Source organism: Festucalex cinctus, chromosome 9 (genome assembly GCF_051991245.1).
Source record: "Festucalex cinctus isolate MCC-2025b chromosome 9, RoL_Fcin_1.0, whole genome shotgun sequence".
Classification (NCBI taxonomy): Eukaryota; Metazoa; Chordata; class Actinopteri; order Syngnathiformes; family Syngnathidae; genus Festucalex; species Festucalex cinctus.
Genome location: NC_135419.1, coordinates 8,038,256 through 8,064,719, shown reverse-complemented (window position 1 = coordinate 8,064,719; position 26,464 = coordinate 8,038,256). Strand labels below are relative to the sequence as shown.

Sequence of the window (26,464 nt, the reverse complement as noted above, 5' to 3'; positions counted from 1 at the left end):
AAGACCCCTTGGCATTATAGTATCATTTATGAGCTTTTTTTTTCTTTTCTATATGTTCCATCTCATTTGAACAGCACGATGGTGACTGTTGTCTCTCCATCTAGCCTGCAGGTATTACTTCTTGTCGAGCTGCTTTGGGACATTAATGCATATTGAGATGAAACGCTTCACCTAGAGGGCGTTTAGCTTTGTGCCAATATTTGGGTTAATGGCCAATTTATATTCCACATTTTCTTCACCCGTTGCGTCTTGGATGTGCTCAGCCTACATCTTACATACCAATATCTATTCCTGGCACTGTTAAAATCCCAATTTTAAATCTATTTATCCCATCAGCTTCCATCAAGGCTTTTTTAAAGTGTGTGTACATCCTCCCCTTCTTTTAGTGCCTCTGTGTTCAACAAACTTCTTAAAAGTAAAAAAAAAAAAAAAAAAAAAAAAGACATGATCCACAAGCTATTATTATTATGCTGCAGTGTTAGTTTAATGAAAACAAAAATTAACCACTCAAGATACTGAAATGTTGGCAACACCATAATACGGTAGAACTATGTAATTCAACAACAGCAACAATAAGCATTCGGGGCTTAACATATTCAATTTAACTGCATTTTAGAAAGCAGTTTATTTTTAAGAAGTCTTTCAGAAAAGAATGTTGTATATTTTCTCTTTAGGATTAAAAATCCTTTGCAGCTAAAAACTCGTGTAAGGTATCAAATACCTTCACTGGTGATGCTTTTTCTGCCTTCAGCAACTAAAAAAAAAAACTTCTGTTTCTTGAGTCCCTGATGATGGAAACATCCTGCAGGTACCCGGCGGTGGCTGTAATTCTTCCGAAGCAAATGAGCTATTTTTGTAAAAGTTTGAGGTGTGGAAAGAGGAAAAGTGATAACAAATGTGTAATCTTCCACCACCGATGAGCTCCTCGTGAATTCACCGTTTTTGCTGATCTTTTTTTGGAACATGTCCTCCTGTTCACCGTTTCTGTGCAAGATGGTTCCAAAGTCCTGTCTGGTATAAAAGCAGGGCTTTCCATCGAGTGGCATTTTGGTGTCAAGGAGTTTTGAGCTGAGTGGAGGAGCAGCTATAAGACAGGGCAAAGTCCTGGCTAAAAGTCTGGCATCTATAGAAAATTATAAACTTTTGCAGGTAGCGTCAATTATTCGCTCATTCTCAGTATTCTCAACAGTGCTCGATTCTTATATCCCTTGTGAATATGTTCATTTTTAGTCATGGTGTGAATTAAGAAAAGTGAGGAGAAAGGTTGGAAAGTGTCAAAAGGAATGATGTAGGTAGGTAGGTAGGTAGGTGATGACACATTATTTATATTTTGGGGCGTGGGGGTACAATAAACCCACCCAAACATGCACATATACAGGAGAAAAGTGACAGTTTCTCCTCATTAATGAGTGAGAGAATCTGTACCCGGAAAAAAAAAAAAAAAAGTTGGAAGATGCTTGCCATGAAACGCCGTGTTTCCATCCAAGGCTAAAACACAGGTAAAATAAAGTAAGGCAATGCGGTGAAGCAGACTGAATGCCACCACACTATAACGCTCTGTGGAGCTGCAAAAGATCCGGCAGAGAAGGTGACGCAGTCTTCATACATTGCTTCATAAGGTGGTGGTGGATGATAATAGCGGTTAGCCTCATTAGCTTCGGCTACTCTGATTGCCGCTAGTCTTAAAATATTCATACCAACCCTACCACGGGACTGACGGTCAAGAACAGCGCTATGAAGTGAAGCAACATACCAGTAAAAGCTCAAGAGAAATAATTGTCCTCGAAATTTTAGCTCACATGTAGTGCTCTGCACTCACAAACCAGAGAGGTGGCTATGGCGTGGGTTCGATCCCCCCCCTTCCTCCACAAAAAAAAAGGGAGCAAAAAAGGTTGCGCATTGAACATTGGGACATTTATTAATTATATGGACTGCTTTTTATATAACGCTTAAACTACACTAGTCAGGTAAGCCTCCAAAAGAGAGTTATGCTTTTTGTTCTATTTTCTACCCATACATATATATATATCCATATAATTATAATGTATGACATCTTTGAGCACAGGTAAATGTTGAGTATCATTTAAGTTTCTTCCTACTACTATGTCCCTAATCATTTGTGTTTATTTGTTTCTACGCTTTTTTTTTTTGGGCCTAAAAATGTGTCCACGTGAAACCAATCTATGTCTCAAAAAAGTTTTGGTGGGTGCTGGACTATGCCAAAAAAAATAAAAAAATAACAGTGACATCACTGACTAATCAATTTCCACTATTTTCATAATAGTCAACTACAAAAATATTGAGTAGTTCAAAAGTCACCCGATGCTTTTCCCAAATCATCATCCGTAGAATTGGCAAATATGGAGCAATTCACAGCCGGTATTCATCACAACAAGCTTTGTTTTTATGAGTCCATTATCCAGGCTGTAATGCTGCTTAATTGTGCTCATACGTGCTGGGTCGATAACGCTCCTCGCCTGTGGCCAATGGAGAAAGTGTGATGTGGCGTGAGTGAGGTGTGGATGCGAAACCACTCCGCCCTGTTTGGGAACATTTGAGCCGCGTGCCAACGAGGAGAATGAGCCACCTTTCCGCTTCCATTACAAATGGTTCATTTATGGCTTCACTTTCACCTCTCAGGGGGGGAGGAAAACTCACAAAAAAATATACACGATAATACCACATCGCCTGACATACACCTTCAGGGTAGTAGCGGATCTAAACAAGCTTTTTTCTGTGTTGATGAAATTGTGTTGTAAGTAACTACAAGCAGCTCATTTTCAGTTTCATTGTATGTTTGTTTATGTTGTTTTTCACCTTTTTGTCATGTAATTTAAAAGTGCCGCCACCATTCATGTTTACATTAGCAGTCATGTAATGTGTGAGCTGCATTCAGGTACACTTTGTAAATCAAAGTGAATGTTTTTTTTTTTTCCTTTCTGTACAGTATTATCCCCCCAAAAATTAAATAAAATAAACAACAAATTTTTTCTATGCCGATCTACGGTTGTGCCAAAAATGGAGAAGCATAATCACACTTGAGTACGACACGAAAAGTTATAATTACCTTTCTCTGGTTTCCCGGGAAGCAGAGGGAGATGGTGGTAGGAGGATGTGTTAGGTTTGAAAAGATGAGTAGTAGCAGGAATAAAGGAATAATATAATAATAATAAAGGAATGAAAGGAGAATTGAGGAAAAGGGGAAATAAGAGCACAAGGAAAGGAGCAACGTTAATACATTGGAAGAGCGACATTATGTGTATGATTATGTAGAAGTGTGCACACCTTGTTCGTTTTCATGTTCATTGTTTACAGTGTCACAAACATATCAGAGAAACTGTCACTCTAATTGTCACTCATTTTCTTTCCAAAAAAGAAACTTCTCTCCTCCACACACAAAACGGATTGATCAAAACAATACAGTGGTACTGTTCATTCTCGTAATTCTAATTTTGGCTCATACCACAAAGCAAACTATCGACCATGACGCTATTTTGTGTGGATTAAAGAATTTGAACACATTAATAATATTTGCCAGTTTCCCCATAAATTCTCAAGGAAACATAAAAAATTCCCAGGGTTTCGCAGCTTGAGTAATGTTGTTGTTATTGTAATCAATTGGAACACTCAGGATGATGCAGTGCAATTGGATGCTCTTTACAGCTCTCACAGTGCATCTCATTGGATTATGAAGGTGTGCCTAATGTTGTGGTCAGTGACTATGTATATTATTTACCGGTGTAATATACAGTTTAATGCTTTAAATGGCTATATTAGGCTAAATGGCTACTGAGGATGTTTGTGGTGTGATCTGTGTTCTCATAGGTGGATTTTGCTAATGAGGCCACATGAGCTCAGGGCGTATCAATACACCGATCCGTTACTAAGTGACAGAATGATTTGATCTGGAGACAATGAATGGAAGCCTTAAGGTAGGTGTCAGGAATCGGTGCTGAAAGGTGAGGGTGTATCAATTCATCAATCACTATCCTTTATTTAACCAGGTCAAAAAAAAACTTGACTTGATATGCCCAAGACAGGCACAAAATCTAAATGGTTACACCAAGCACACAAAATGCAGATAAAATATGATCGAGAATAGGATTACATGATTCCAGAGCGTGATCACAAGTTATGTTCAGTACCTTGCTTAAAAGCACATTGTCAGAAAGCAAACTTGCATCTAGCAAACCTTCGCAATTTCCACACTTTAGTTTTCCTACCCAATGGGCCTTAAATATTAGTTGACTCTCCAAGCACGATACGCCTTGAGTCACCCCCATTTGGCCACGTAGCAAGAAAATCACACCAATATCAAAACAGGCATCAAATCTCTTCATTTTGCATCTTCAGGTGCTAAAATGACACCATAAAACTCCCCAAACTGCTGCAATAAAAGATCCTTGCTAGAGCAGTGAAAACAACACCGATATAACTGGTCCCCAGCATGCTCGGCTTGGCCTTCTCTGTTGATGCCGTATCCCACAATGGCTCAGTGGAGACCCATGTCCTCTCACACGACCATCTGTGTCACACGCTAGAAACGCACGTAGCAGCGAGATGATGTGTGCACGCTTCATACAAACTCCAGTGATCAAACACATTTACAAAACACTGTAAGATGCTATGCTAACACGCGTGCTGTATGCTAATTGCAGAGATAAATGCTGATTGGAGATGTCTGCTATCAATGCCAGCAGAAAATAGATGATGCCAAGTTTTTCTAGATATGACCCGTTGTTAAGATTTTTTTTTTTTGTCAACTTTACTCACTTCACAACAAGCAGCACATTTAAAGATTAGCGAACAGTTCTTCACAAAAAAAAAAGAAGCTTCAAACTGTTTATTTCCAACCAAAGCTGAAGTTCCTGTCAATTTAAATGAAGCATAAATCAAAGATAATTAACAATTGTGTATTTAACGCAACCACACAGCTTTGGTAAGTCATTTAGCTTAATGCTAACAAAGAATATAACATTTATATTTGGAATTTGTGAGTTATTAGTACTTCATAAAATAAAACAACCAAACTCAAACAGCCATAAATAGCTCAATCAAACGTGGTAAACTTCAGACATGACACATGGAAGAAAAAGACACAAAAGACGCTGGCCGACCGGGCATCTGCCTGTTACGCCATATGGCTAATCCCCTTTTGACTTCACATGAAATAGTATTAAAAGTGCATAACATATTTTGTGCAAAGGCTGCTACAATAATTATTTTATGCCAAACTGTTGTGCTGTGTAAGTTGTTTTATTTCGTATTAATAGCCCCTTCCGGGGACGAAAGTATTGGTACATCTTAATCAATACATTCATCAATCATGTGTTGTAAAAGTTGCTACAGCAAAAGGGAAGAGCAGGTGTCTCATTACTTTTGTCTGTAACCATCGTTAAACTTAAAGTGTCTTTCTAAAGTGCCAATTAATTTGTCTTCTGCTGATGCACCATAATCCGCAAAGTCTTTTCTCACATTTTTTTACCACTACCAGTAAAAGAACAACATGTGAATATATAACTGCGACGAAAGAATTGAACCAAATGCAGCCCCTCAACAGCAATAAACGCACATAACAAAAGCGCCGGTAATCGCAGTTCGCTCGAATGGAATGTAAAACAAGGTGATAAAAATTCAAATAAAATGGAGGTGATAAACCTGCAAAGATGAGGTGCAAAAGTGAACATGAGAAAAGTGGACTTTACGGCACTTTCAGTTGTGCTTAATCACAAACTCTTTGAATTTGCCGAAGCCACACTGGCAATACTTGTGGTTAGGAGAATCCACCCACCTCTGAATCTCAATGCAAATCGTTTCATGTATTTCATAGCCACAGGCAGCAAAGAACGATTTGCATAGAATGGATGACAAAAAGGATAACAGGAAGCAGAGAAGGCTCAACATTTCTGTTTATCCTTGACTCTTGTCGAACCATCTTCTGTTCCAATTAGAGTTTTTATCAAAAGTTATGCTCGTGGGGAAAGATTCAACAACTCAAACACTACCTACTGATTTGTTGACTTCAAGTACAACTCTCATTTTGTCAAGCTGCTGTTTGGCACTTTGGGAATGTGCTTACCGAAAAGTAAAGAGCTTCAGTCTCGAGCTGCATGCTCGATGCAAAATGACTCCAGCAAATGCTCAATTTTCTCAGCTTATTTCCAAAAGGAGGGAATTTGCAGCAAGAAGCCCTCGCATCTATTGATGCTCTAAAGTGGCACTGGAAGCAATTCAAGATGAGTGAGGAGCGCATACCCTTAAGCGTCCATGGGTCCCTTGGAATGCGCTATATAAATCTAACTTATTTTATTATCATTATTATTATACCCCTCTGCAACATGGTGAATTATTCACAGCCGTTTCACTTAATGTTTAATGTCTGTGTGTAATGACTCCACGATATATGTTTTTGCAAAGTGGTGAGATGAACAATTTAAAAAATATAAACCATAACAAATGCGTGTAGTGAGGGGATCACTATGGAGTGCTGCTTCGGGAAAAAATACGTTCAAAATAAGTTTCTCACATACTAAAACACATTCACGATCACCCCAAAACCCTTTTTTGATGTGTGTGTCTATAGGAGGTTTTTGTTTATTGGATGTGTGAGAGTTTATTGCTGTGTGTGAGAGATTTGTTGGTGAGGTTGAGACTTTTTTTTTGGTGCATGTGGAAGTTATTTTTGGATGTGTGCGAGAGTTTTTGGTGAAGGTGAGGTGTATTTGAGTTTTTTTTTGGTTGTGTGAGTTTTTTGTGAGCAAGAGGTTTTTTGGTTCATGTGGAGGTGTTTTTTAAGGTGTTTTTTTTTAGGTTTTTTTTGGTGACTGTGAGGTTTTGTGTGTGTGTTTTAAAGGAGAGGGAGAGGTTTTACTTTTTTTTAGATGTGTGAGATTTGTGTAACATTTTCATTAGTCGTGAGAGGTTTTTTGACGTACGTGAAAGGTTTTGTTGGTGGATGTGAGATTTTTTGTATGAGCACAAGGTTTTTGGTGCATGTGGGGTGCTTTTTTTTTTATTAGTTGTGAGATGTTTCTAATTAATGTGAGAGTTGTTTTTGGTCACGTGAGTTTTTTGTGTGAGCAAGAGGTTTTTTGGTGAATGTGAGGTGTTTTTTATTGAATGAGGTTTGATTTGTTTATGTGAGATTTTTTTGGTGACTGTGAGGTTTTGTGTGTGTTTTTTTTAAGGACAGGGAGAGGTTTTATGTTGTTTTTTTAGGCATACGAGATTTTTGTGTGTAACATTTTTATTAGTTGTAAGAGTGTTTTTGATGCATGTGAGAGGTTTTGCTGGTGTGTGAGCAGGAGATTTTTGGTGAATGTGAGGTATTTTTTATTGAATGGGGAGGTTTGATTGATTTATGTTTTTTTTTGGTCGCGTGAGTTTTTGTGTGAGCGAGAGTTTTTTTTTGGTGTATGTGAGGTGTTTTTTATTGACTGAGATTTTATTTATTTATGTGAGTTTTTTTTAAATCTTGTGAGGTTTTGTATGAGAGTTGGGTTTTTTTTAAGGAGTGTGAGAGTTTTTTTGGTGTCAGTTTTTTTGTGGTTTGTATATGTTCTTTTGGGTGAGTGAGTATATGAAATATTTGATATATTTTGTGTGTGTGTGTTTTTTAGGTGAGAGGCAAAAAAATCTGCCCATTCATTGATGATTGTGTGCCCAGTTTAAGGCTGTTAAAGTTGTATTTACTGAATATCCATCAATTTGTTGAGTTGATGGATCATACATTTATAGTATATAGCCTCCAAGGGACACCATAACTACAAAATGGCTGACCACAAAAATGAGTGTGACACCCCTGCTTTAAACCTCAGCACAAAAACATAATAACAGACGATAGCTGCCATTTTAAAAAGAAGAAGAAAAAAAGTGAATATCCCCAATCTGGGATTTCACTGTTTTTGGCCGTGTTAGTGTTTTCATTGTGTTCACTCAGTAGCACTAGAAACTAGCCAGTTTTTGAAGGTTTACTAAATCACCGTAAGGTTTTTGTGATGTTCATGCACACATCAAAACACACTTTATGACCTGATTCCAGACATTTGGCAAGGCAAAGAAGGTTAAAAGGGGGGGGGGGGGGGCTGTGTGTGGGGGGTAGAAGGGAGGGGCAACAAGCTAGGAGGCACATGAAACCCACATGTCAACACTCGTCATATTCCGTTGCATATTTTACAGCATCGGCATAAGGGGGATATGGGGGGGATATGGGGGGGTCGACTGTGTGTGGGCGTGAAAGCGCGAATAAGATAATGTCCTGCTGTTCCCCCTGCTCTTGATCGTTTTACATCACACTGCCTTGGAAAGCATGTGTGCGATCGATGTGTGTGCGTGTACGGAACTTCAGTGAAATGTCACCTCAGTAAACTGCCTCTACTCGTGTGTGTTAATGTGTGTGCGTGTGTTTGTGTGTAATGGAAAGAGATAAAGAGAGTGTGGGAGAGAGCAGGGATTTGAGCAAAAGTGATTCCAAAGCTTGCTCACAGTGCAGTTGGAATTACACTGTGTCCTAATTAGCTACATGTGCAGTAATGCACGATTCATGCACAGCATGCACTTTCGTATTGTGCACAAGCAGAGCTTTAAGGTACGTTTTTTTCAGGCTGAACGTAGAAAATATTATGATATACTGTATGTATCTGTTCGTGATGGCTGTTATTTATTTTTTTTTTTTTTGTATATTTGTTTGGGAACTGACCTATATATTTAACACAAAGCCTGCCAATAAAGAATATGAAAAGAATAGAAAATAGTGCAGAAACACATGTATCAGACAATATAAGAATAAGGGATAGGAGTAGATAAGTTTTCAACTTTTTCCTACTCCCTTTTGAACATGTGAACCGTGACTAATGATGGCTGTATAAAGTTTTTTTCTTCGTTAAAATCTTTACTTTTATTTTTTTGCTAAGTGTTTATATGTTCAATGAACAAACAAGATTGAGATATGGACATTATATGAACGTTAACAAGGATGGTCCGATAATCAATTAAACTGAAGGCAGTAGTGTTACATTATATCCATATTTATTAAATTTACTAAAGTGTGTCCTTTAAATAATATAAAACATATATATATATTTTGTAGTGAAACAATTTTAAGTCTCTCTCTCTCTCTCCCCCTCCTCTCCCCTTTCCCTCTCTCCCTCCACCTTCCTCTTTCCCTCCTTCCTCTCTTTCCCTTGCTTCTTTTGTTGACCTTTGCCTGTTGTTTTTAATTTCAAACTATCTCTTTAACAATAATAATAACAACCAACACCAAATTATACCTTATGGCTAATTGAAATCCATGAACATGCTGTTTTCTAATTCTGACTGGATTGAATCCTACAGTTAAATGGATTTCACCCTCGGACTCTTTTTTTTTTTTTTTTTTTCTCCCCCCCATGCTATTAAATACAGCCAACAGAGCACTGGAAAACTTAAACTAGAACTAAACGGATAAAATGGCACACAACAGGGCTGCAGAGTGTAAACACAGCCTAAAAGTCAGACACAAGACCAACATCCTGAGTCTACATTGCTGTGTGACCAGCATCACTCTCAATGCTGCCCTCCCCAACCGGGAGGAGCAAGGATTTTATCGGCTAAAGATTTATTGGCCGGAGGCGCGAGCGAGAAGATCTATAGGGGCAGCACAATGAGCAATCTGTCAGGAAGACACGGATTACAACCAGGTGAGCTAAACCATGCTAATGTGGGCGATAAAGAGGCAGCATCCATACTGAAGGAGGAGGAGATGTCTTGGTTTCATCACAGTGGGCGTCTCCGGCCATGACGACCCTTCGAGGAGTCAGACTTTGTGGGAGGCTGCGTGGACATGTCCCAACGAGCAAGCCGTGTGTGGACAAGTGGCAGTGATGGATTATGGAGCGATGAGGGGGGTTGGCACGTGAGAGGGGAGGAAGGGGGGGGGGGGGGGGGGAGGCCATCAATCACCGTGGCGTCTATCCAATGTGTCTGGCCGATCAGGGTTGTGTCCCAGTGGGCTGTCAGATGAGTCTTGCATAATAATTAAGGTTAAAGGGGCTGTGACATCAGCAAATAAGACGGGCAAGACACGCTGCCAAAAGCGCAAGCATGCAAACTCGTTGCATTGACGTAAACGGAGGTGAAGGCTTGTGTGTTGAGCGTTAAAATATTAATGATGCGCAAGGGCCGCTTGTTTTCTTTCTTTTATTCTGTGTACCAAAGGTCAGCTTTGGACAGAATATCAAGGCTGTAATGAATGTCAATGAAAAGTGACTGCTGGTCGTCTTTATAAAGAGAAGACCTGAATTAAATATCAAATATTCTACCTTACAAAGATAAAGTGCTATAATTTCACAATACAATGCGTGTATTATGTCATTGTAGCATTACATCATTATTGAGAAGTATTTCTAATTCAGTCGCGCCTTGAGTTACGAGTTTAATTCCTTCTTTAAAAACTCTTGAAATGATCATGTTGGAATGAATGAAGATGCCATTAATGCCTTCCAACCTCCCCGCAAGAATTTATTTGTAATGTTTTTATAAATAAATACATTCCTTTGTGTGTGTGCAACTTTGCCACCAGGGGGCAGTATAATACAGTCATGCAGACAAATGAAGAATTTCACAACTACTGTAAGTGACTCAGTAAGCTGAAGTTTGCCACATTTGGCATAAGATAAATAATTGTTATAGTGAGAGGCGATTCTGGGGTCTATTGGGGCCCCAAGCAGAAATTAACTGGGGGGCCCCATCTAACCAGTGTTTGTCATCATTTTAATAAATGAACAAAAAATTGTGAACAGTAAATGTTTTCATTTCAGATTAACAAACACAACCACATTCACTGCTGGTAAATACTACAGTAAATTTATGTTAGCACAATACAGACAATACAAGGCAATTAAATTGTCAGTTGACTTAAAACATAGTCATGGTTCAACATAGAAATCTTCAAACTAGAATCTTTTAACCGTTGGAAATCGTTCTGTCCAAAAAAAAAAGAAAAAAAAAAAAAGGCACGTCTTCACAGTAACAAGTACTTTAGCAAATTGGCGCAATAAGATACAAGCCAATCGCAGTATCACCTAAGATTACAGTACTTATAGTTCAACACAAAAAACAGTAGCTTCACTCTAAGACATCACTAAGCCACTTCATTATTTTGCACAATTTGCTGGCTACTTAATAACTTGAATGCGATATTGCCATTGTGATAAGAATCGCCTCTGGTTATATTGTAAGTTTATGTGTTCAAGAGGGCAACACTGATGCTATATGTTAGCCCATCCTTTGTATTTTGCATTGTTTGTAAGCATTAAGCTAACGCAAAATAAACTTGTAAGTCAGGCTGCTTGTATCTCAAGGCACTCCCGTATTAGAAACACTGCTCAGTACAATACAGCACAGTTCTACATCACACATTGTTAAATGACTGACAAAATCAAACAGAACTAAAATAAAACATTGGGAAAGTGAGTTATTTTCAGATTTCAGACCCTTAAATGTGTCTTGTGTAAAACACAGGACAAATGTTAAAAGGCCTGATAACCAACATAGATGCTCCCTCCCTTCCTCGCCCCTCCTGTCATTAATCTTTACTCTCATTTTTGTTCTTCACTTTCCACCATCAGTCGCATCCCCTCCTCAATTAAATTGCTCAACAGAAGAAAAAAACTCAAATAACACATTTGCAACAGCATAAAGATGTTTAAATAAAATGCCAGATGCACTTTGAACCACCCCGCAGCACATTTACACGTCCGTTAATCCCTTTTTCTGCACCCGCCCTCCAATCCCTCTTTTGCTTACTTCATCCCTCTCTCTTCTTTGCATCTTATCTTAACCCCCTCAAACATCTGCTCAGCAGCAGTCCGTATCCTCACACCTGACTGCTAGCCGGGAAGTGAGCAACCCAGCTGCGTGCCGAGCAAAGAGGCAGGCAGGCAGAGAAGTGACAAATAAAAGAGGGACTAATGACAGAGTGATTAAGAATAAAAGAGAGGTACGATACTCACACAGGCAGACATGCTGGCCACGTCACAAACGAGTTCCTCGCCTCGTTAACTCCTTTGCCTCTGTGACATTGCCATAGAGCTCCCGCTGGCGCTTTCCCTGTCTCTCCTCCTCTTCTTGTTTAATCCTCAAGGACTCCTTTCCTCTCTTTTCACTCCTCTTCCCACAACTACCACTGCACCCCCGTCTGAAGAGTCACTCAATGTGAAGAGGGAGGCATCTCCCTCGCTAAGAGTCGGCACCTGCTCCGCTCTCGAGTTGCCGTTATCTTTCCCCTTTTGCCTGCTCTACAGAAAGTGGTACAAATGTGAAGGCTCGCACAAAGGCGGGAGAAGCAGAAGGGAGGAAGACGCTGAGCTGAGCATCCAATGACACGAGAGGGAGGCAGAATGAGGGCTGGAGACAAAGAGTGGGAAAACCGAGCCCAAAATAAAGGATGGAGAAAGTACGTGGAAAGCACTCGACACACACAAAAGTGTACTCCAGATTTAGACGAATGACTTCATCAACTCAAGCCCACGTGCGCACACACCCGATAACATTTGCACATGCAACCAGGGGCAAGCAGATATTCAGACTTGCTGAGTGCTCCAGATATAGCTACATGACTTCATCGAGGGACCAACCCCCCCCTGCCCCGCCCAACTTAAGATAGATGGGGGGGTTCGGGTTGGAAGCTCATTCATTTTGAATCAAGCTGCACCAAGAAAGCGACATGTTCAGGACATTGGTGGGAACACTTTAAATTGAAGCAAGAGCGGCATGTTAATAACCATTTTTGAAAATTAAAATAAATAAAAAATGTGTTATTTTACTCTAGTTTGGGGTTAAAGTTGACACATTTTAACATTTGGCTAAATGAACACAAGAAATATCATAAATGCATATTTTTTTTCACCCTGCAATTTGATTACTTTTCCTAAAGTGACCCAAAATACACAAAAATATTTATTTCTACCTTTCTATTTTTATTTTATTTTTATTTTTTTTACATGTCCTACAGAGTTTATTTAGTTTATGTAGGTGCAAACTTTGTTTCTAACGTTTAGATCTGCCACTGTGTGTTAACTCGAGGAAAACTGTGGTCATGGTCTTGAATCTGTGAAACTGTACATGCCATAAATGTGTGTAATTTTTATTTTTTTAATGGGTGGTAACCATTTTCAAGAGGGGATTTAACTTTGCCACCACATTTGCACAATTTTCTGCAGAAATATCTATCTGGTTGTCATGTCAAGGTAATGGGGGGGAGCTTGAAACAGTAAAAGGATGGAAGTTCAATCATTCATTCTGTAAACCTGTCTTGAATCACAGGCTTTGACTCTAGTTCCCTCTAGTGATGAACCCATGGTAAGACACAAAAAGCTTAATTCTGAAATAAGAGCAATTCAACAAAGCCCCACTTGAAATAACTGCTAGTTGTAATCCTAGACACTTTAATCACATAAAAACAGCACAAATAAAAATAAGCTAGACTGCAAATTTCAACAAGCTGGAGGGAACGAGGTTGAACAAAGTGGAATGTGGGTGAGGGAAAGAGAAATTGAGCTTGAACAGGCCCTGACTTCTTCCTCCGGCTACACATTTTATCCATTACTGCTGAGAGACACAGTGAGACTTTCTCCATCCTCTGAGACACATGAGCGAAGAGAGACTCTCTCTCGCTTTCTGGATCCACAAGAGACACACAAACACAGCTAGAAGGTGGTTGAGCAGTAGGGAAAAAAAGAGAAGACAGACAGGGGAAGCCGAGGGCGTGGGGGATTGTGAGAGACACTATGGAAACGAGACAAAGAAAGGATGAGACACAGATGGACAGGTACACTGATGCTATTTTAAACTCCATTTCCACACACTTTTTTAACAGCTGATTACACATGTGGGGAACACAGATACAGCTCTCCTCCTCATCTGCTCCTTTCTTAGCAATTGAGCATAGAAGCCTATGGCCACAAAATTAGGTACAGTGCATAGATGACGTCTATAGAAATCTGGGTTTCAGTCTCATAACAATAATAATATCCATACCAACGTTGGAATCGCTATGAACAATATTTGGATTGATCATTCTGATTTCATAATGTGATGACAGAGTAAATGGAAAAAAAAAAAACTACCAATAACAGTATCCATAATGTCAATACTGGCCAAGTACTTACTTGGTATTGGATCAATGCCAAATCTCACAGTATTCAACACCACTAGTATAGAACTGCGCTGTCTAAAAGGCCTTGTTTTGTTTTTTTTCCTGCTCCTGTTTTTTTTTTGGGGGGGGGGGTAGTACTTTCTTGTACAAGCTCTTTTTTTTCTTGGGAGCAGGCTCTGCAACAATGAACACATTTGAAAAGTGCACCGCTATCTGTGTACTCATTACTGCTTCGATTTGACATTTTTACATCGCGCTACAGTACCCCTACAAAAAATAAAATAAAAAAAATCCTACCACAGATGTGGACGGACAGCTACAGTCAGTGGAAGTGGTGGTAGCACTATCTCTAAAATGCTGAATATTTTGGTGACTTTATGAAATACATGGCATGGGCAAAATCTTATACAGCACTCAGTACAATGTTTAACTAATGACATTTTTTCCACTCAAATACTACATTTTATTAGTTTGTGCAAGTGTACCTAATAAATAAACATATTCAGCCGAAATCAGTATCATCAGTATGCTAATGTGTACTTTGCATTGCTTCAATAGTTCATGGAAATCCAACAGGGGATTGATGGTTATTTCCATTTGCGAAATGGAAACATGATGGAACATTGAGGGTAATTATGATTTTGTCAATGCAGTTAGTGCAAATGTGCAAAGAAAATGAATGTAACGAGCTTTCCTTTTCCTGCAGGATGTATGCATTCTATTGTTTGCTTTTATTTGCTTGTGTCTCATCAAGTCACGCTAGCAGCAGAATAGCCAAGCACGCTCTCCAAAAAGCTTTACAAGATATTTTAAGGCATGTCAAATACCTGTCATGGTCACGGCCGACTCCCCACACACGGATGCTGATGATTGGCTGAGAGTGAAGGAGGCTTTGATCATCTGGGTCAACCAGAGTCAACATGCGGTCTTGAAGCACCAGCAGCATCCCTTTACCCTTGGAAAGTACAAAGAACATAAAAAAAAAATATGGTGTTGTTCTTTCTTTCTTTCTTTCTTTCTTGCTCGTATAGCATATGACATTATTCCTGTATTTAGTTAATGATACAGTCGAAGTAATTGACCTCTCCCCAGACTCCGGCTGAGTCTCGGATGTCCCTCCTGCAGTAGGACAGTTGTCTTATGCAGTGGTGGACGGCTACGCTGCTCCTCCCCTCACACAAGTCCTGTTCGGCCATCTCCACCCAGCCCAAGGACCGCACTGGAAATGACTAGGAGGAACATACACTTCATGGATTAGTTTTTGTTTTCTAAAATCATGGTTCTCTTCTTTTACTGTTTAGGTTTCACCATGTTTTCAGTCATAAGTTAATCATGTGATGTCATCCTTTGTTGAAATGTCAGGAAAAAAAATATTATCCATCCATCCATCCATCCATCCATCCATTTTCTTAACCGCTTGCCCCTCACAAGGGTCGCGGGGATGCTGGAGCCTATCCCAGCTGGCTTCGGTAGGCGGGGTACACCCCGAGCTGGTTGCCAGCCAATTGCAGATAATTATTATTATCAATGAAATAATTAATAATAATTAGGGGTGTCAAAATGTGTGTGTTAATTTTTAGTTAATTTAAAGTTCCTTTAACGCCACCAATTTTTTTTAACACGCGATTAATGACTGCCCCTTACTTGGAAAGCCTGTACTGGGAGAATTCCAGTCGCAACACAGCAAACACGTCCATGTCAAAATTAATAAATGTAATAATAATGCATATATTTGTGGAGACTGGGGTCAAGTTGTATTTTACCATTTTAAATATGTGCAGAATTTTACAAGTTACCTCATGTTAAGATTAGATAGCTCTTAATATGAAAAGAAAACTGCACTAAGCTGTCAGCAATGCTTTACAAATTCAATTATACCATCTAGTGGCAGACAAATGACCTCAACACAAATCAATATCACACTTGATTTTTACAGTACAGGACAACTTTTTAATTTTAACTCAATTTGATGAATTATTATGAAATTACCGTATCAATGACTAAAAGATGCAGCCATATTTGTATTAGTTTAACATTTTTTCCTACTTTTATGTTAACAAGAGTATGGAAACTTAGAGAAAATATTTAATTGTACATTTAGAACAGATATATTTGTGTGATTAATCGTGAGTTAACTATTGAAGTCATGCGATTAATTACGATTAAACATGTCACCTGACACCCCTAATAATAATCCATCCATCAATTTTCCAAACCACTCATCATATTACTTCATTCGAATGCATCGCTTGTATTGCACCTATCTACAGTCAGACTTTGATCCACAACCCTGTGATCCAATGATCAAATCCGCAGAGCGAGCTTCCGCTGCCCACTTAATAAATGCAAATTTTGGATTGAAGTCTGTTGTGTTTTTTTCCCCCCGAAACTTCCATCCATCCATCCATCCATCCATCCATCCATCCATCTTCTTAACCACAGATAAAGATAAACAAGCAGAACTCCTGTTACAACCGACTGCTGACATCATGAATTTAATTTCATAGTAAGAGTCTGCTATTTTTTTCCCTGGCTCTATAATTGCATTTACATTTTTTTGCCTCCTTTTCAATCGTCTCTGCTCTGAGGTGCACATGCAAAAAAATAAAATAAAAAAATAAAAATAAAAATCCACAAGGGGGCAAAAAAAAAAAAAACACAAAAAAAATTCCAAGCAAACGCTGCAGGCTCTTACTCCAAGATGGCTCATCTTATTTTGCTATTTGCAGCTACAAAATGTAATTTTGAAACAATATCAACATTTAAGGATTATTATTACAGATAATATATTTAGTCTTACCATTGCTTCTGGATCTGGGAATGTATTGTTGAGGTCCACAGTTTCCAGTGGGGCTGCAGGGCTGCAGAAAAATGACACAAAATTTCAGTGCAGTGGTTCTCATTTATTTATTTATTGATACAATTTGTTTAAGTACCGCCTAAAAAAAATAATTACCACTCACATACAACCATCATGACCTACATTAAAATTCAGCGTAGTGTGATCAAAAACAAGACAGATGTTTTATTCCTATCGCGTATATTTAATATTGGAGTAGGCCATTGTGCACCATTTGATTACCACTATGCTAAAAAAAAACTGCCCTTCATCTTACAATTAAATTGTATTGCACATCAATTAATTAAAATTCCTACCTAAACATTTTTAAGCTGTTCTTAAAGACTGAATGCAAATGTATTGAACTTGAAAGTTAAATACTAGTGAACTAGTCATTTTTCCCATGCATTGTACTCAAGAGAGTCACTGACTTAGTGCCTTGTATGATAAAACAAGTAATTGGTATATCGATCCGGTGAGAGAACATCACACATATCTGGCACTATCACAAGGAGTTCATCAAGTAGGTTTTACTTGAGTTTGAGTGAAGCATAGCGAAGGGTGGCTCCTTCAAATGCCTTCAGACTGGGGTCAGGATATATTGGATAGTCTTTCAGTTCCTGGACATACACACACAGAAAAGAAGTGATCAGAGAGTGAATTCATTATAGAGTCATACTTATTGAGTGGATCTGACACCTATTTCTTTTAAAAATAACTCCAGTAATTCACGCAGTAAGTTATAGTTGTTGAATGTGCACTGGGACAGCTTGAGCATTCCCTGATCTTTTTTCTGTCTTAGTAGATGTGCAGGTATACCTAATTCAAAATTATGCAGTGCATTTTTTTCTTTAATCTAAGAGACAAAAGAAGATACAAAATGGAAGCTGTCTGTGATGGAGCCAAAATTGTGATTTAAACAAAATAGGGGGACGTGAAAGGCTTACATTGACCGTGCAGGTGGTGCTGTTGAGATTCTGTGCAGGAGGGATGACATCATTGGAGGGGGTGGAGGTGAGGGAGGTTGGGGAGGAGCCAGAGGGGGAGGGGACGGGCTCCACGGAGCTGTCTGAGATGAGACTGCTGGGGCGCTGTGGCAGACGGGAGGAGAGACGGACACAGACCACTGCCATTAACAGCTTGCAAAAAAGTAATGTAGTTGCCCCTTATTGCTTACCATGAGAATTGTCAAAAAGTCAGCGCATTGACTTCACCACCCTGCAATGTCGGTTATAGCTTAAGGTCATTTAATCCACAAAATTGTCAAAATTGTACTAAAAATGAGACCGATTACTTTCCAAATGAGCAAGTCTATCCTCCAATATAACAAAGGCGCACGTGCGATCCACATACATCTGAAAAGGCGCCCGCTAAAGCCAGCTGAGGAGCAGCCTTAAATTCTCACATCACCTGTCAGCAAATTCACCGAGCATCCTCATGTAACTGTGAACATCCGTACACTCTACTGCAGTGGTCAAACAAAAGATTATTTATTATTTAAAAAAAAAAAAAAGAATGGATAATGTCGGCAAAGAAAACATTTGTCAACCGTCTGCTTTCCTTACTACATCTTATTAAGTCAGTTTTGAAACTGCACACCAGAAGTCGCAGGGGCTGGAATGGATTCATGGGTTCAATTCATTTCCAAAGGGAGAGATGATGTTAATCTGAGATACAATTGTTTTCAGGCAGGTCACGCTACAAATTGAGCTCCTGTGTCAAGACATCACTGTATTTACACAAGAGCGTTGTCTCACCTCATTGGGTGGCTGTAGCGAGTCGTGTGTCTCCTGTTGTGGTTTGCTCTCCGTCTCGCTGGAGGCAACAGGTCGGTGGTACTGAGTGGTGCCGGTGGGGACGTGCCAGAAATACACCTCGGACGAGTCTGAGATCTCCCGCCAGCCTGGGGGCAGGTCCCCTTCGCCCCAGTCTGCTAATGGAGCAACACAAACATACAATATATAGATTGGGTGCATGTCATGTATAAATCCTGTGTGTGTTTCAATGTGTGTGCCTGCACAGGAAGGAGGAGAGGGATCATTAAAGCTTCTGTTGCCATAGCAACTCTTTCCTCATCCCCTAAAGCAGTGCCCCTTAGGCAATGGCCTCTGTTCATTTTGTTCCAGCTTTTTCACCGTTCTATTTTCTCTTCCATATGCTTTTGCACCCTTTTTAATTCTCACTCACGTCTTAAATAACATTTATGTCTGCAATCGCTAACCTTTTTATACATCTTAATCATTCTATGCGACATAAGGTGGCACACAGTGGCCTTAAAGCTTCCCGCAGTATTTCCTGAGGTGGGGCTTTTGGTACATTTCCAGAATGATCAATTTGTATGAGCGGGCAGGAAGGAGAAGCAGACGGCGAGCGAAGGGGGATGCAATCAAGAGACGATTAAAGGCTAAGATGTTTTTAAGCAGAGGTTTACAAATTACAGAACGGGGCCATTTGCGGCCCCGTCCATTATTTAGTGTACGTAGTTTAAGATTTGAAATAGCCCATAACATTATTATTATTATTTTTTTAAATGGGGCATGAAATGTATGCCCCCATAGACATGTAAGGAGAAGATTTTGAATATTAATGTTTATCATCAATTAAATACTAAAAATGACCAATTTCAATTTCCTCACAATGCACCAACAAGTTTGGTTTTCTTATGTTATTATTATTATTATTATTATGATTATTATTATTATTATTATTATTATTATTATTATTATTATTATTATTATTATGATGATTATTATTATTATTATTATTATCCATTCCATCTATTTTCTCAACCGCTTATTCCTCACAAGGGTCGCGGGGTGCTGGAGCCTATCCCAGACGGCTTCAGGCAGTAGGCGGGGTACACCCTGTCATGACTCTGGTCATGCTGCAGTAATGTTTGGGTCTCGTCTCATGTCTGGGGTCACGCCTGGGTTAAGTTTGAGTTGAGATCATGACCTGTTGGGTGTGAGGTCAAGTGTCTGTTTTGTACTGATGTAACCATCAACTAGTTTCAACTAGTTTTAGGCTATGTGATGTCAAGAGAATTTAATGCTATATGATGTTAGGCGATGTCAAGGATCTTTAATCTCGTTACTGGGCCAACAGGTCAACAGCCAATCAGATAATTCCATGTCAGTACTGGTACCCACATGTCTAGCCACAACCAATGAGATCGATTCACTGTCTATATAAACTGTCTGAGAAATTTGTGTGTTGCCGGATTATTGTTCTCTGTTTCTCTGTGCATCTCCGCAGCCCAAGGGGGCTTGGCGTCTCGTGATTCTCGATACATTCACATTGTTTTTCATTTTGTCAAGTTATGTGAATAAATAGTTAAAACCTTATTTGTGTCTGCGCTTTGGGATCTAACCCTTCAGCACACAACATACCCTGAACTGGTTACCAGCCAATTGCAGATTATTTATTATTATTATTATTATTATTATTATTATTATTATTATTATTATATATTTTGTATTATTATTATATTCTAGTGGGAGACAGATTCATGTTAAAAAAAAAAAACTAATTAATTTCATTGACATTTTAGAATGACAATATAGAATGAGCCTGTTTCCAGCGTTAGCGGCTAATGGCTAGCAGCTAGCCAAAAAGCCAGTGCCAGGAAAGGCTGGCAAGAGTTGTCGAACTTAATTTAAAACAGTTAAATAGACTAAAATGACTCTGCACACTTTTGCGCTAGCAGCATGACACAGCTGCAGTTCCTCCTGATCAATTTTTAACAAAGCAGGCTTACTCAAATGTTCTGTTAGCCGGCAAAATCGCTATTGTGGTTCTCACGTTACTTGGTATCATAACTCAAGATCTCACTTACGACTGTTTCTAGGGAAGAAAATAGATTGCTGCTATACACAGTTTAAAAAATGTTGATTATCCTAAATATTTATTTATTTATTTAATTTCATCATCAGCCCTAACAGTATGTTAACGAACCTGTCTCCTGTGGACTTTGAGGAGAGGGTGACTCCTGGGACAAAGTGGTCCAGCTGGAGTCCTCATCCTCCGACAGAGTGTCAGGAGTCAGATCCATTCTTAAACTCACTTTAGGGAGCCCGAGCTCTGGTTGGGGATCGGGCACGGCAGGGGGTGCCCGGTTCCTTGTCGGCGTGTTCCTCTCACTGGACCGAGGCTGCTTAGGGGAGGATGGTGGGTACTGTTGCAGGAACTGGTTCTCATTGTTGGGGTGCAGCTCGACCTTGATCACCCTGGGTTGGGAGATCCGAGGAGGTTTTGCGGGACTTCTCGGACTTCCCTCAACCGAGACGCACGTCTCCTCTCTGATGTGGGCTGGAGCCTGGTGGTTTTCCGGTACCCACTCTGGGCTGTTAGTGGATGAAGAAGAGGAAGAGCAAAGAGGGGCTTCGACCACTACCGGTAACAGAGGCTGACTTGCAGTTGGTGGTTCATCTTCTTCCTCCTCCTCCTCCTCTTCTTCCACCACTGGCACTGCCTCTTCCTTGTCTTCCTGGCAAGAGCGTTTGCTGTTGGACTTCTCTTCCTTCTGGCTCTCCCTCTCCTTAACTGGGCTGGCCTCTTCTTTCTCCGTCAAAGACAGCTTCTTGTTCTCTTCCTTGTTCTCCTTGTTTCCCCAGCTCAGGTCCCAGTCCTTGTCATGGTACTCCAAGAAGCTTTTTGTCCGTCTTCGGAATGGTGTCTGCTGGGAGTTGTCTTTCTCAAACTCGGGCCAGTTCGAGTTGATGTTATCTGAAGGGACATTGTGGATTTTGTCTACTGTATTTGCTCTGCTCAGCTCCAGCTGCTGACTCTCGGCCCGTCTCTGCATGTTGGCTCCATTCTTAGCCAGTTTAGGGTTGGTCGTATTGAAGAGTGTCGATGAGGAGGAAGAGGAGTAGAGGGCAGAACTGGATGAAGACTTTGTGGGAAGGCCCCTGCCCCTGCTAGCAGTTTGATTCTTCAACGCCAAGTTTTCACTTATGCCCATCACGCTGCGCACGCTGGTCATTGTGTATCTCTGACGGCTCTTCGGCAAGGTGGCGAAACCTCCGCCTTCCGAGCCGGCGGACTCCTTGATGACATCGCGTCCGAGTAGCTGGTTATAAGAGGAGCGTAGGCTGAGCGAGCTGGGAGGTGTGGCGGACGGGCCGCTGCGGTTGGCCAGGCCCACATTGGAGGGCGAGGAACCAGAGCGGGACAGGGGAGGGGTTTGTACCGACATCATGGCCGACTGGAGACACGCCGCAAAGAATCACCTGTTGGGAGAGGGCACACAGAGCATCAGCAAAGTAAACACAAAACTCAAGGTATAAGATTATAAGTACAAGATTACTAGAGGATAGTTTTTGAAGTTGTGTACGAATGCTAACTGAATTGTGGAAATGTAGAATTTGTCGTCAACCCCCAAAATTTTGTTTACAATAATGTCCGAAGCAGCTCCACTAGTCTAAACACGGCATTCTGATTAATTTGGTGTTTGTGGAATATGAGTTAAGCAGCAATTTCATCAGTCTCAGGGGGCAGCCATTTTGTCACCAATCACAACTCATCTTTGTTTTCTGAAGCTGAGACGGGATTGGTCGTTACCCGAGCCCTGAGAAATGTCATTATCAGTCGACAGCAAGTGTCAAAATGGCTGAGAGGGATAAAAATGGAGGCGATCAAGCTCATAAATTTAGGTTTGTGTTGTGAAATGCAGGTTTTTATGAACATGGGAATTATTGGAATGTGGAAAATAATTCACATGATGTTCTTACTAAACTGAACAGTTTTAATTAGGACTGGGAAACATGGATAACTTTTTGTCTGAAGTCTTATCCACTTGATATTATTTTTGTATGCGGAATTTTTTTGTTCTCTGTTAGTCTTTTATTTATTGGTCAAAGAACCATATTGAACAACTTGAGTAAGACTAGTAGTTACGACATGGTCACTACATGTCTCACTTTGCAAGATTTTTTCCAATCAGTAAAAATGGTTATCATGAAAATTTAAACGTTAAAATTACTGAACTAGCCCTCCAAAAAAACTCAAACATTTTCTTGGGTTAAAATGTGATAATATGACGTAATAAACTCTGACCAACCAATCTGCGGATGGAAAAATACTGACGTTTATTTTTTAAGTCAAATTTGAAATCTGATTGATTCGTATTGCTAATACAGTATATTTTAAATTACATGGGATAGCTACTGATTCTGAAGACCCTGTAGAGATTAAATTGCATGGCAACAGAGACTGAAATTTGATTGGACTAAAAACAACAACAACAACAACAACAACAAAAATCCAACATCCAAGAGAAACGCCATGAAAGGTATATAATAGACTTGGGAAAATAAATACAATATCACACAATTATGCTGCTGATCATTGGACTCTAATCTGGACTGAGCTGCATCCTTCACAATGTTGCTAGATCTGTAGAGGCGGTGTGATCTGAAGGCGTCATGAAGCAAGGGGGCTGGGGAAGGCCAATTATTTTCTGGGCTGTGTTTACGATTCTCAGGAGAACTCCCATGTCTGCTGATGAACAGTCAGCATAACAAACTGTAACACACTTTATCAGAGTGGTGGAGGGAGGCAAGCAGCCTAGTACACAGGATGGTTGGTAAAGGTTGTCTAAGAGTTATCGTTTGGTGTTTTTGATCACACCAGAAACAGAAAAATATATGATATAACAACCTGCTGCTTTATTAGTGGTTACAACACCAGAGTGTGCGGATTCAAACATCTAACCTCAGAAGTGAACTTTATAAACCTACTGCACACTGTACCTGCAAATTTGTAAGCAAACATTTATACAAAATGTCTTGAATGAAGAATTAAAATGACTAACGTGGTGTTGTGCGCGCCATTCTCTCTGCATCCTCTTAAACTGCTTTATTTCATGCTGATCTCATGGATGGATGGATGACATCATCAACTGAGCTACTTTTTAAGTCACAATTCATTTTTGCCATGTGTTGTGAGGCAAAATTCAAGTGAGCACTGTATCATTTTTAATAATACTTTTTCTTGATATTTCCCCTTCTGAGCACCACACTTTAACCAGCAAATTAACTTCCTGCTTGGCCACAACAAAATCAACTAGTTAGAAAGGGCACCCATGGAAAGATGACCCCATTCACACAACGCTACTCCAGTAATATCATTTCAGACATTCTAGAAGCATGGAAAATGCACACACGGCAGATTTTAAAGCCAGACAACATCTTGGGAATTGAACAAACCGAGATGTCAAAGACTAAAGAATCCCTTAAGTGTGCACTTTATTCATGCGGGGCCCCTCCTCTCACCTTGGTGGCTGGCGATGGAAGCAGACAACAACACTCTGTTTGTGCTGAATGCGCACTCAAGACACACAACAGGTACCTGCATTGAAGCAGCCAGTCGGATCAGTGCGTCAGCTTGTCTCTCATCTGTCCTGCATTGCTTGTGTGAAAACAAACACATCACATTGATCCCATGTTATAGTCAGACAAAAGGTTAAACAATTGTCTAGGGCCCCAAAGTGAAGTGGAGCTCCGGGAAATTGCTAACCTTGGCCCATATCAATAGCAACACAATGACAATGCTTTTAGACACTGCAATGACACATCGGGATTCGGGAATCTCCCTAATTGATCTCAAAACAGCCCTGTTCATAGCACTAAAAGGACAACATTGTGACATTCTCTGTCCACTGGTGTTAAAAATCACTGCACATATCTACTCGCTTCCCTGTAAACAATACAGGCCTTAACTAAGTCCAACAAAGTGGAGTGGAGACGGGAAGAGGAGGAGAATGGTCATTAGAAGAGGAAGTGAAGAGCATGACAAGGCATTTTGCTGGACAAGCAGGCAGTGCAAGCAGTTACCCCCACAAGCCCTCCAGAGAGAAGTCATTCATACAGGATGCATGCAACAAGTATGAGCAGGAGCATCATTGGGCTGCCCCTTTTGTGCTGCATATGCAACACACTTTTAATAAGAGTGATTCCAAAATATTATTGAAACGCAAATTAACTCTTGAACACAAATTAGTTCTAAAAAGAGGGCATTTTTGTTATGATTTTTTTTTTCTTTGCTGGTTTACATGCTCTGAAGTTGTGTCTCTCGACACACACAATCTTCTTACAAGAAAAACCTTTTTAGCTATCTCCTGTACAGGAAAATATGACTCAGCAGACATGACATCATCAAACTAATTGCTCTGACAATGGGTCGTCCAAGGAAAAGTATCTATTTTAGTTTTCAAATTGTGTTGCTCTCAGCTAATATATCATGATAATTAAATTTATTCAGCAATATTTTTGGAAATGTGTTTGAGTATCAGGTGCCAAACAGCTAATAAAATACATTTTTTAAGAATAAAACTGTAGATATAGTGTTGATGGTTGAGCTGCTGCTGGAAAATCTAGTTTTGTCACGTGTCCCCCCCCCCCTTGAATACATGAAAAAATCTAAAAATAAATGTTTTTATAAATAAATGTTGATTGCCTCACTCATCATGAGGTTAAACAGGCTAAGATAAACACCTTGAGTTAACAAACACTGACCATCACTCCATATTGACAGCAATGCTGGCCAATCTGGGTGGACATTCAAACGTCTCCTCCTAAGAGCAGACCCCATTTTCCCTAGTCACGATGTTGTAAATGCAACAGATGAGTGTCCTAGCAGTAGAGAAAAATCAACTTGAGAAAGTCTATGATGTCATGGGTGGAGTGTTTTTACTCCCATCGCCTCACGCCGCCTTCCTCATAACAAACTCGCGTCGTAAATTGCAGAAAGCAGCAGTATTAAAGCTAAATCTCGTCATATCTTGAAATCTAAATACAGCGAGGACGCAATATTGTCGATAGGTGCACAGACGCACTATATCTTTCCACATCCGGTGCATCCTCCACTACCACCCGCCTGCAAGGTGCACATCCCGACACCAACACCTTATTTACTTACCTCTTACCTCAGCCTCGACCGTGGGGGGACTTGAGGGTCTTCCACTCCCACGATACGACACAAGTGAGCAGTCAGCGCAGTCACGGAGCGTCTTTTTAAGAGCCAGTCCGCCCCTATCTGCAGCCGGCCTCCTGCATCCGATCACATCATCCGCCCTCTCGTCTCCGGCTCCAGATCGCTAAACCTGCTTGGCTGGGTGGCCAGGCTGCGCTTTCTCTCTGCGCCACCAGGACGTCCCCGAGCGGCGACTCAAGTCCCACAAAAGGGGCAGCCAATCAGAGCCGAGGACGACCGGAGGAGGAGGAAGAGGAGGAAGTGGAGGAGGACGAGGCGCAGCCGCCATTAAACAACTGGCAAGTCGGGTAATGAAATCACACATCATCGAGGCACTACGTCACACCCGGAAGACTTGTGAATGGGTTACTGTACTGCATCAGCTGGATCTGCTACCATTTGTTTTAATATTGGATGAGGTTTGTATTTATCATTTCCGGTAAGAGGGAAGCCAGGACTTCCGCCTATATTACTATATTAGGTACACCTGCACTTAGCAGGTACTTGTGTAATGAAAG

At 40.2% G+C, this 26,464-nt stretch overlaps 1 protein-coding gene across 4 annotated transcripts in view; it reads right to left on the bottom strand.

Annotated features, from left to right (window-relative positions):
* The window catches only part of LOC144025972 (amyloid beta precursor protein binding family B member 2-like), a 35,532-nt gene extending 9,288 nt beyond the window's left edge, over nt 1-26,244 (bottom strand). Inside the window, exons 1-9 of one of the 4 annotated variants that reach the window (XM_077532390.1) lie at nt 25,893-26,244; nt 24,324-24,383; nt 20,928-22,204; nt 18,731-18,906; nt 17,921-18,064; nt 17,508-17,593; nt 16,935-16,995; nt 15,217-15,363; nt 14,962-15,089 (exon numbers count right to left, since the gene is read on the bottom strand). In XM_077532390.1, the coding sequence (XP_077388516.1) occupies nt 14,962-15,089; nt 15,217-15,363; nt 16,935-16,995; nt 17,508-17,593; nt 17,921-18,064; nt 18,731-18,906; nt 20,928-22,173 (1,988 nt within the window). In that variant the 5' untranslated portion in view covers nt 22,174-22,204; nt 24,324-24,383; nt 25,893-26,244. The remainder of the gene's footprint in view (nt 1-14,961; nt 15,090-15,216; nt 15,364-16,934; nt 16,996-17,507; nt 17,594-17,920; nt 18,065-18,730; nt 18,907-20,927; nt 22,205-24,323; nt 24,384-25,892) is intronic. The other 3 variants (XM_077532392.1, XM_077532391.1, XM_077532389.1) reach the window with 3 other exon arrangements.
* Between the last annotated feature and the right edge of the window lie 220 nt (nt 26,245-26,464).